This window comes from Scomber japonicus, chromosome 12 (genome assembly GCF_027409825.1).
Source record: "Scomber japonicus isolate fScoJap1 chromosome 12, fScoJap1.pri, whole genome shotgun sequence".
NCBI lineage: Eukaryota > Metazoa > Chordata > Actinopteri > Scombriformes > Scombridae > Scomber > Scomber japonicus.
In genome coordinates, this window is record NC_070589.1 from 5,601,297 (window position 1) to 5,613,808 (window position 12,512).

Consider the following 12,512-nt stretch of genomic DNA (forward strand, 5'->3'; position numbering starts at 1 on the left):
ATGCTTTGTGCCAACATTTGTAGATCACTTTAATGTAATAATAATAACTTTATTCATATAACACTTTTAAAAACAAGTGCGTTCCATAAAATGTAGTCAAACATAGAAAGTTATAAAGTATCATATCATAAAACAGCAAAACCCACAATAGACAAAACCATGAAATAGAATATTCTATAAAATAGAATTAAAAAAGACTATAAAAAATAAATGGAATACATTTAGTAAAAAAACTATAAGGCCTTTGTTTAAAAGTGAATCTTAAGAAGTGATGAAACAGATTCTGCTTATAGTTAATAGAACATAAATTTGATATTTATGTGGTGCACATTCATAAATAAATGTATTTTTAATCAGATTTCTTCAAACTAACTGACACACAGTAGACCTGGAGTCCAGAAAGTCCATATCACCAGATCTTTAACTTGTGGTTACTTTTTGGACTTAAAGGCAACATGATACATAGACAATGCTATGAGAGTGTGGGAAGACCCAGGAGGTAAATAGGAGACTATTTTTCAATTTTGCCCCCCTTGCGGGTCAATCTGACCCTGCTGTGAGCACCACAAATGAAATTCCACCTTTTTTATTGGGGTGGAGGCAGAAGTCTCACACACAAGTATCTAAAACTCCAAACTAGCTGCATGGACAGATACCACTAGATATAAGTGAGAGAATTTGAAGGAAAATGTTAAGTGGTTGTGTTTTTATTCACACACGTTTTCATTGTTCTTAGTGTCTAGATAACAGATCCATCAGAACTCATGTCTGTTTAGTAGATGGGTAAGTTTGAACGTAGCAACAGCTGCTGCAGATGTAGCAGCATTTCATCAAGAGGCTATATTGGAATGTGGCAGCATGTGTGTATGTGTGTATTTGTGTGTGTGTGTTGTGTTGTGTTGTGTTGTGTTGTGTTGTGGTGCCAGCAGCAGTGTGAAAGAAGTGAGTAAATTGCTCCTCTGTTGGCCTCGATCACATCAGTCACATCAGTCATCAGTCGCCTAATCCGCAAGAATTGACATGATGGCACAACTTCCTCCCTTTCCTCTCTTTCTCTCCCTCTCTGCCTTTCTCTATCCATCTCTTCATCTTTCTAATTGTTTTTTCCCCCCTCTCTCTCTCTCTCTCTCCCTCTCTGCCTCGTTCAATCACGCTGACTGTATCACAGTGTCCACCCAGCATCAGCACCCATTCACCCTGCGTTTCCGTGTCCAGCGCTGGGTGCAAAACAAGCTCACCCTGGAACAGATTGCATGTGGCATTATCATTCCGTTTAAGTCCTCACACTTCACACACACAAGCTTGTATTACTACCAATATGGGGACAATCTGTTGATCACATAGCATTGTATGTTCCCTGTCCTCAGTCTGTAGGTCGGAACCTTGTCCTCATAAAGGTAGCAGAACACACACAGTCATACACACCTTGGTCCACGCATGTCAATTCATTTTTACTTCACACCAGGACCCCAATCAGTGCTGTCAGTGTCAGAGCCAAGAGGCAACACAATCTCCACCCAGCCAGAAAGAAAACTGAGTGGAGATGAAATCTGCTTCTCTTCTTTTTCACCTCTGGGCTCTTCAGGGTTTCACCAGCCTCCCACTTGTTTGTTTTGCTATTTTGCAAAAAGATAGGTTCATAAATAGACTATCAAATATATTGAAATAGTAAAGTAATATGTTTGTTTTAAAATTTGCGGATTATATGGTCTTATATGTTTGCATGGGTCTAAATGCGCCCAACGCCAAATGTCATTCAAATGTGTCTGTGATGAATAAATCAAAGAGGAACAGGCTGTAACCTTCAGAGATAATAACAGTTGAAGCTGTTGGCTAAGTCTGTGGTTCTTGAATCAAAGCATCACTAGGCTTCTGTTTTGTATATCATTCTGGTAAAAATATATATTAGATCATGGAGAGCACCACATACTATTCCATTCCATTGGTCTAGTATGGTATGGAATGGTCTAGTATGGTATAGTATGGTATAGTATGGTCTAGTATGGTATAGTATAGTATGGTCTAGTATGGTATAGTATGGTCTAGTATGCTATGGTATGGGCTAGTATAGTATAGTATAGTATAGTATAGTATAGTATAGTATAGTATAGTATAGTATAGTATAGTCTAGTATAGTATAGTATGGTCTAGTATAGTACAGTATGGTCTAGTATAGTTCAGTATGGTCTAATATAGTTCAGTATGGTCTAATATAGTTCAGTATGGTCTAGTATAGTTCAGTATGGTCTAGTATAGTATAGTATGGTATGGAATGGTATACAGATGACGTGGCCTGTTCTTTCAAACTTAGGCACCACTTTAAATATAAGTCATAATATTTCAGCCACCAAGTCTTAAATGAGGTCAAAGACTATCAATGCTTCATTCTACAAACATTTCCTATATGTTTGCTAAAAAAACACTCCTAAACCTTCTTTGTATGACAGCTGATAATGTTGTTTAGCAAATGACATTAATTCATAAGGCAAAAGAAAAAAATGTACATTATTATAATACACCAGTGAAAATGTAATCTGCTACTAACAATAATTAATGACTAACAACACAGATATAGCTAGCTTGATAACACGTTTGTGTTTTGAAGGTTGTGAAATAATTCTTTGTTAAATAAGATAGTGGATTTTGTCAGCTGTTGCAACCTCTCCTGATAATATGTGTGCACTGTGTGTATACACATGAGCACATCCTTTATCTCAATGTCTCCGTGTGTCTACGCACACACAAACAGACATAAATATATCAAAACAGTGGCAGGTTGAGTACTGTCTTGCTGCCAGGGCGCATGATGCCTGCTGTGTCTCAGCAGCATATAATTACTCACTCAAGTGGTTTATACACATACCACGAGATCTCCTGAGATGGAGCACACACACGCACACACACATACAAACATTCAAAGTAAAGGAGGTATCCTGATATGAAAGCGCCTTAGGTTCATATAGCAGAGTGACATCTCATTTGCATTTATTTAGGTGCATTTGTGTGCTTGGACTCCATTCAGTGACTCAGACAAGCAGCCTTTTTTTCTCTGCACACAGTCTATAGCTGTGTTTGTCTCACAATGAGGAAGAAAAATCTTAGTAAAGGCCGGCAAAACACAGTGTTAGCACTTATGTCAGAGAACAAAAGGATACATCACGCTCACACACACACAAAAATACAGTGAAATGCTTTTTTTAATGATCGTCAGCATTCTGGCAGAGAGACATTGTTCCAGCGCCTGCCTTCCATCAGCATTTACACTACTTTTTTCAGGCCAAGAACGCTTCTTTTGTTCTTGCTGTCTACCTGTCTAACCTCCTTTATGAAGTTCTAAGACTTAGGAAAATATGTTTCTTTATTCGGCATTTATGCTGTCATATCTGGGGGGGTTTTGAAGAAGAAGAGACAAACTTTCCAGATGTCTTTGAGTTTATGCATTCATATTCTATGACACTTTAACAGTGTCAAGATGCCAGATCTATCAGTGACACATCTTATCTGTGCACATTAATAGGGTTCTTGATCAGTAGCAGTAGATGAACTCAGTGTTTATCTACTCACTCAGACTTTCATGCTAATTCACATTTATTTGTGCAGGTCTTGATCTCAGTAAATGTCTCAAAGGGCCTAACAAGGCCACAGTAGACACCACTGCCTGAAGTGAACAATGGAAAATATTGCTCAGTGGGGAAAAAGAAAGTAACCTTTAGAGGGATTGCATAAGACAAAACCCTCCTTCCAGTATAAAGAGAAGGCAAAGTGAGCAAATGACAAGGTAGTGGATCACTGGCACAATTAGACATTGTTTTATAGCACTAATATAAAATTCAACACAAGAAAGAACATACTGCAAGTCTCACGGATGGGAGAGTGTGTCTTATGAAGCTAAAGCACAACAGCCTTCAGGGCACCAACACCAACACCAGCAAGATATAGAGTTTAATGGAAGATGGAGCTGTTGTCACAGCAGTGCAGGTCTCATTAAAGACAGATTTATATGTTCTGTAATGCTCGTCTAACAGTGGCTCAGATAGATTACAATCAAATACATCAGCAGATATAGAAAGTATGAATATAGCAGCATCTATAATGTGCATTTGCTATCAGACAGTTGGTTTATAAATTCAATAAATAAGACTTGAGTTATGGAAGAAGTGAAAACCAATGTGAAGCAGGGTTAGGGTTAGGCTTTCTTGGGGAATTGTCTCTGTTTTGCTTTTTAGGGTTTTGTTTTTTTTTTACAAACAAAAACTTACCGTGATGTTTAAAGGTGCAGTGTGTGGGGATTTAGAAGCATCTAGTGTTGAGGTGAACCAGCTCAATACCACCTCTGCTTCCAAGTGTGTAGGAGAAACTGTGATGACCGCGAAACTTGGGAGAAACCCAAAAGTCCCTCTCTAGAGCCAGTGTTTGGTTTGTCTGTTGTGGGCTACTGTAGAACCATGTTGCACTAGGCGGTGCAACATGGAAGACGACCCTCTCCTCTGTACCCTCTGTAGATGTAAAAACCCAATTAGGTCCGTCACAATAATTAGTTATCAACTTATTGTACAATAACGTAATTATCGACATCATCATGCACCGCTTATATGGCATTAAAGGTAAATAACTGGCCCATAATGGCAGTCTGTGTTTTTCCAGAAGCCTATCCAACCCCCCGCCCCTCTTGCATTATTATGCTATTATGTTGGCATGTGTTTTAACCACTCGACTACCCAAGCGCTCCAACATCAATGAGTATATATTACTGTATATTATATTCCATTGCTGCCAAGTCCATTTTGCTAGATGCTACTAAATTCTACACACTGCACACAGGTTTAAATTACAAATGATCCAATCTGCCTACATTAATCATGTTGCTTGGACACCGTCTCTGTTAATTACCTCTGATAGTGACAGCGCTGTTCTCTGCATCATCAGGTATATACCAGTTCAGAGTTCCTGAGTCATCCAAGTCAGGCACTCCAGTTGGGAGGATTAAAGCCACCGACAAAGACATCGGGAGGAATGCTGAGATGTACTTCACCATTGTGAGCGGAGACGGCATGGACATGTTTGACATCTCCACTGACAAAGACACCCAGGAGGGAGTCATCACCGTCAGCAAGGTGAGAGGAAACAGGAATCAACTGCAGGCTCAGAGTACTAATTAGATCTATAAAACTGATGAGTGGCACTAACATGAAAGCCAGATTACCAAAGTGCTTTTAGTGGAAGGAAAAGATGTCTAAAAAAGTTACAATAAGCAAGTAAAATACATAGAAAGTAGTGTATTCTTGCCCTGTACATTGGATAACATAGAATAAAATATATACATCAAACTGAATGTATTGTAAATCATTTAAAATGTGATGCCTATGTTCAAAATGAGGCCGACTTTTAATTATCTTGATTTTTTTTTCTCGTGGCAGCTGTAGAAATCAAATAAATTCTAAAGCAGTGATTCAGCAGATCCCACACTTTTCCACTCATAAGGATCCTGCCCACGTAGTCTGTTTTACACGTACTGTTAAATATGCAAAGCCTGGGCATGCTTGACAGATGAAAGAAACCAAATTAAACTTATTCATCTTTACCTTTCACAGCCCCCCCCCCCCTCCTCCACCAAGTCCTAGCCTCCTGCAGCACAGCACAAACACACAGGGAACAGAGCTGCTTTTTTAGATATTCACAGTGTCCTCACAGAGTGTGTTTACTGATGTACAATCACAATTGATATTTAGAAATTCTTTTGTTCCTCTTGCTGACACCACCTAAGAAAGAAAGTCTGTGAGCGCCAACAAAGAAATAATGATATTCTGTCAGCAAGAAACTAGATGAGGACAATATGTAGAGACTTCCTTCAACAACAAAAAAAGTAAAAGCTGTTCAAGTAAATCTGAAGCTTTGTTCTTGTGTGAAAAAGTAACTATAATGCATTGTCATCATCAGTATTATTTACATTTATACTTATCTGTCAGCCGCTTTAGATCACATTTTTATTCATGCTCGACCTCAGTAAGCTTCTCATTCTTGTATCGTTCAGACAGTCAGTGAATGTGGAGATGTGTTCTTATATACCATGACTTCTGTCTTTGATGCTCCATTTCGCAGCTATCAAATTTAATAAGATATGAAATCAAATCCTTCTCTTGCTGGATTACATGTAATGCACAGCGGGGTATCTGCCTGCTATCACTATGACAATGTGGGAAATCCTATGTGGAGCATTTAGAACAGTTTAAAAAGTAAAACAGATCTACAGTACATGGAGAAAGAATATTATAATATCATTACTTAAAATTTTGTTCTACAGCCATTGGATTATGAGAGGAAGCAGTCCTACACCATAGAGATCCAGGTCCAGAACACCCAGGTAGACACTCGCTTCATGTCGGCAGGCTACAAAGACATGGCCACGGTTCGGATCGGCGTGGAGGACGTGGACGAGCCGCCGCTGTTTGACAAAGCCAGCTATCTGATGGAAGTGAAGGAAGATGCTGCGGTGGGCGTGGCCGTAGGCTCGGTCAGTGCCATGGACCCCGATGGAGCTCGCAGTCCAGTCAAGTAAGGAGAAACCTCAGTCTGTTTTATTTATTTTTTTTAGATTTACAATTATGAGATATTGGTTGATTTGTGTGATTTAATGTTTTGTTTTTTTTTTTTTACAAACTGTGTACAAGTTTTAAAGGTGCAGTGTGTAGAATTTAGTGGCATCCAAAAGAACGGTCTTGGCAGAAGTTGAATATAATATTCATAACTTGTGTTCTTTTAGGTTAGTATTAGCTCTTTCTATCTCCGGGGGGGGGGGGGGGGGGGGTCCTCTTCCATGTAGCCTGCCATGTTGCACTGTCATGTTTCTACAGTAGCCCAGAGGGCATTTCATGTTTTTGGCAAGTTTCATGTCAAACATAGGTTCTCCTACACACCACACCTTGGAAGGGGGAGTTGCAGTTTGCACCCTCACCACTAGATGTCACTGAATCCCACACACTGCACCTTTAATTTCTATTTAGAGTCTACAGCTTCTGTTTGTATTTTACCTCGTAAACACAGTCAGTTTCAATTACAGATAAGTAAAGTTATCAGTATCATAACCACCAGTATCAAGATGGGAACAGTTGCATGGTTACATTTATTTAACAATTCAGGGGGAAAAATCTAATCAGAAAATGTAGCCTCATATCAGCAAGGAAGGAGTGTATAAATGTCCTGTCTACATCCAGATTTAAATAAATCTGGACAATTATGGTCAGTTCATGCATGGAATAGGACAGTCAAAAACAACCCTGGCTTATATCAGACAGAAAATAGGAAGCTTGTGTCCCTGCAGCAGAATATCTACATTTCTTTCTCTGCTATTTTAGAAATTGAAGTTGGATGAATTTTGACTTCAGATGGACCTCAGTGCTCTGTAGACTTGTGAGGATCTCTGATAAAAGTCTGAAAAGAGAAAGCAGAAGCGAAATATGAAGTGTGGTAAAAAAAAAAAAAATGTAAGTGATAACAGAACAGTGATTAGTGTTAAGATTATGAATCAAACAAGTCTGTATGTGAAAAGTGCTGAGCACATAGACAACAGAAACCTGCACCTACAGGCTATATTTAAACCCCACTGCAGCACTGTTCATTATTGATGCTCGGCATTAGGATAGCTTGAGTTCTGTTGCTCGGCTGTTAGGAACTGTCCATTACTCAAACGGCACATCGATACATCCTGGGAAATTTCTGTTTACAAAATAAAAAACGCCCAAAGCCTGAAGTAATTTGCTGTGCTGCAGCGAGTATTGATCAGGTACTGTAAGACTGTTAAGATAAGTTGAAACTTTCCTGATCTCTATGGGCAATTTGAGTTACTGCCAAAAAAAGTAATAGGACACAGCAAGTTAATATCAATCTAGAAAATGGTGCAGTGTAAACATAGAGAAGTGCAGGATGAGCTGAATGGAATTAAATGATGATGTATGTATGCAGCAAGAAGAGGAGTGTGTTGAACTGACAGGAGATGAACTGTGGCAGGCAGGACAGCACAGTTAGAGACTGCAACTGAGCCCTTATTTCTCTACATTTTAAGCAGTGATGAGGAACATATTCCAATTAAAACAAGCATGGAACCATGGAGTGCTCTTAAAATGATGTGTCACAAGGGGGCACACACACACACACACACACACACAGACACACCCACACGCACACACACGCACACACTATTCCAATTATTCCTGTGTTTGTGCATTTGGGTATGTGACTGTATCATCTATTCACATTGTGTCAGTGAACTATTATTTTACTGTTGAGTGCTTTCTAATTATGATCAAGCCTTGATGCACCGAAGCACTGTTTTCTTTTCATGGAGATTCATATATCTCTTTATGGAAAACAATAATTAAGATTGAATGGTACATAATTAACGTCTGAAAAGCAGAATGATGTTATATCTATTAAGTGGACAGTGAAACCAGCCTTAATCCAGAGGCATGGAAGATGTTCCTATACACACTACAATATGCAGTTTCTGTTCACAGAGCAGTTTGTCTCCACTTTGACAGGCAGGCAGAAGCAAAGGCATCTCAGTTCTATTATCTATGGAGTGCTGTGAAGCTGTGAATAGCTGCATTCAGCAACTAGTTCAAAAATAGAGAGACGCTGTGTGAGCAGTCTACAGCGGGAAGATATTTTCAAGTATCTATGATGTTTTGAACAGACTACAGTAGGATTGAATGGGAGGAGAGGACAGAATGCAGGAGGCTTCCAGCAGCAGCACAATTATGTGATTCCAGTAGTTAGAAGAGTGAGGTTAGCTGTTGTTCAAAGTCTCTTCTTCTCGTCCAAACTTACAGATCAAAGATTGTGCGTCTTTTTTTTTTTAGTTTGGAATCCACATGACAGTTAAAAATGATCTCTTGTTGAGGTGTTTTCACATTCAGTATAAAGAGATTTTCACCTCACGTTATTTACAGCTTAACTGTTAAAGTAAGGAGCAAATATACTGACTGTACAAATTAGCTAACATTAGCTTACATTAGCTGTAGCTCGCTAACAACACACGCACTGACTGTTTTCATGTAGTAGCTCAGACTTGTCTTTGTTCAGTCTGGGTTTAGTCAGCATTTTACTGACGTGGTAAAAATATACATACATTTTCAATATATTTTGTTTATTTCTTTAAATTCATTTGAGAAAAAATCGATATGGTTTGTATTTTGGTTTATATTTGAGTTCACAAGTTCTCCTTTTAGCGTGTGAGAGCTAACAGAAATTCATCAGAATATGCTAATACTCAGTTGGGAAAAAATACTTTTATAACTCATAATAATTAATATTATCTTTGTTTCAATAAGACTATAAAACTAAACCTGTAATTGGCAGTTTATCCACACTAGGGAAATGTTCAGGGTACAATTGTCCTGTGTAATATATCTCGCAAGATTCAAGGCAAGAAGACAGCAGAAGTTTACAGATTAAGAGATTCAAATCACAAATAGTCTTACATTGTGTGAATCAGGGTTCAATGAACAGAACACAACATGTTAATTATTAAGCTTTAGAGATGTTGGTAGGTGTATTTTTGAAGTGGTAAGAGATCTCCATCTTCACCTCCATACTAAAGTAACAGACATGTTTGCTGCCACATTCTTATCTGTAAAGAGAGTTCATAAGTGTATTGTCCATAAGTTCAGTGTTTCCTTTAAATGCTTTCAACAGCAGAGCAGAGCTGCTGCTGAAATGTCACGTTGTACATAATAATCAAGAAAAACCGTACACACTATCTCTGCTTTGAGCAACTGATAGGAGCGAGAGGGTCAAGAATGGCAATTGGTATCATGTATGGCTTTTTCTCTCTGTCCTTCACACACACACACACACACACACACACACACACACACACAGAGAGAGAGAGAGAGAGAGCAGAGAGGCCGCAATAGAAACAGCGAACCAGGTAGAATGAAAGAATTGCTGCTTACCGAAAGCGCAATAAAACCCTTGTTAGCAAAAAAGCCGGCAAATACTTTATCAAACCATCCATCCAAGAAGCATAAACATGTAGAAAAGCAATATTTTCAACTGCTTTGCTTCACAGTGATCCATCTACCGCTGGTATGTTTTTTTTACACAACCACTGTTCTGGTTAGGCTTATAGCGATTTGTTACAAACAAGCTCAAATGAAAGCTGTGTGTGTAGCTGCTGTAAATGTTACGCTTAGTTTGCCACCTCTATTAAAACAAGTCAGATTCTTGTCAACCCCCAAACCAGAGCCTCCTGTCTCTACCAGTAATACCTGCAGGCAGTGAATCCTCCTCAGCAGAGAGAGGACTGATTTCTACGTTCTTAACTCTTTTTAAACTTCACTCAGTACTTTGATGTCAGATATATTCTATATTTTACTGACACTTTAGATTTCTTTCCATAACATTGAGTTTCTATAGTGACTTTGCTGCTTTAAACTGCTCTGCTTGGTTATATTTCAAATTTAAATAAAGTCTAATCCTGCTCTCAATGAGGATTAGATAGCACTTCTTTCTTGCTAATGTGTGACTGCACTGTGAAAAACTACAATCGGTGTTGTTTTGTTGATAGATATTGTAATGATAATGGTCCGAAATGATGGGAAAATGCGCAGTTTTATGCCAAATTTTTATTCATTGCATTTTCTTGGGAGAGAAACATGCAAACCCTCCCATATTTGTTACCACTTATGTGGACCTTCTGGTGTCCTGTAAATGATCCCACATGAATCTGTGGACATGGATGAACCTCACTGGAACAAATCTAAGCCAGTTTTAAGTTATTCCATTTGATGCTCAAATACGGGTCCTGGTGTCAAGGGCTATGTGGGGTGTTCCGAATTTTGTGCTCCTCTGTTTCTTCTGACCACAGGCTAAATGAGACACTTTACACTATAAAATACTGTTAGAAGCAATAAAAAACACCTTCACACAAAGGTTAATGCTTGAAGTAATACAACACTTATGGAATCACATTGTTCTTCCAACAGATTTAAAGACTTAAACACATTTACAGTGACTCCACAGTCCACCACATCACTTTAGACTCGACTCTATCATCATGTGCTCTCTTCCATCATAGATCCAGAGGAATCAATTATTCTGCCTGCTGCTGTGAATCCCTGGTGGGGCTGCAGACACACACAAGGGGCCACGAAGTTCATCCCACCCACTGACTTAGCTTAGCACTTTCTCACCTCCTGGCTGTTTGGCTTGTTACAGGTACTCTATCGACCGGCGCACCGACATGGACCGCCTGTTCAATGTCCATCCAGGGAATGGATCTGTCTTCCTCCTCAAAAGCCTGGACAGAGAGGAGACCGCCTGGCATAATATTTCAATCATCGCCACAGAGTTCAGTAAGTCTAGCGGGGGGTTGGGGGGGCAGACTGTTTGAAGAGATGATGGGATTTATCGACGTAAACCACAGATGTATAGAGGTAGAGAAAGTGTCTGCTTACCATGACACATCAGTCAATGACAAGACATTAGAGTACTAAATGTAATATCCATGACTGGCTGAGTGGGGAGCAGTAAAGGGTCAGTTCACACAAATGACAAAAATTCATATTTAAAGTAGTTCTATCTAACCATGCAGATAGCTGCAGTTAAAATAGAGGTGAGTGGAATTTAAAGTCTGTGTAAAGTAAGAATAAATATGTGTTCTGAGTTTGACATACCACAGAAAAGTGTGTTTTAACCACCCTGCCAAATTTTAATGATTAAAAAAATTGCCAAATATATGAAATTAGGCTTCAAAGTTGTGTAAAAATCAGCCTCTATCTCTGCTCCCAAATGCTGTGGGAGTGCCCCCCGAGTTCGTTGAAACCCCGCCCCCTACCAAGTGTCACCCGTCGATCAAAGTCACCACCTCTACCAGAAACATGGACGCTACGACTGAGAGCTTTCTGGTGCTAGCTCAGCAGCTAACTCGGCGGCTAGGTTCAGCTAACTGGCTAACTGTAGACTGTAGTAGTAGTAGTGTGTGCTGAATGTATTTATACCTCTACAGCAGCAGGGGCAGGTTTATGCTAACGCAGCAGTGATTTTCAGACCCGCCCACTAAATCCTGAACACAGAAATGTTGAAACACAGTTTGTGAAGCCTAGCTCCACAATTCAAATCTAAATGGTTGAAATGCTTTTTACACCTTTTTTAGAAATACATTTATGACTTATTTAATGTGTTTAGAAGAAAATGTCTGAATTCACTTTACATGGTCTTTAATTTGTGCTTCTTAGTGACTTATCTTTCCTGAAACAATGTCCTGCTTACTCTGGATGATCCATGGACCTCAACACTAACTGTTTTCACTAAAAATGACCTTCTCCAGAAGAAGTAGCGTCAATGAAATCTGTTCACAGTGACATCTGTTGATTACCAAAGTAACAGGGAAAAGAAGGACAGAAAGAAACATAGGCTACTTGTTTCGTGTGTTGGGAAATAGCATAGTGCATTTTTAGAGGGAGTATTTTCAGCAGTGGATTCATCCACATTAGTTTTGCTCTGGTGAATATTTC

General features: G+C 39.1%; 1 protein-coding gene across 2 annotated transcripts in view; it reads left to right on the forward strand.

Annotated features, from left to right (window-relative positions):
• LOC128368508 (cadherin-6-like) overlaps positions 1 to 12,512 on the forward strand; it is a 53,535-nt gene that overhangs the window by 21,985 nt on the left and 19,038 nt on the right. Inside the window, exons 5-7 of one of the 2 annotated variants that reach the window (XM_053329339.1) lie at positions 4,927 to 5,114; positions 6,302 to 6,552; positions 11,215 to 11,360. In XM_053329339.1, the coding sequence (XP_053185314.1) occupies positions 4,927 to 5,114; positions 6,302 to 6,552; positions 11,215 to 11,360 (585 nt within the window). The remainder of the gene's footprint in view (positions 1 to 4,926; positions 5,115 to 6,301; positions 6,553 to 11,214; positions 11,361 to 12,512) is intronic. The other variant, XM_053329340.1, reaches the window with a different exon arrangement.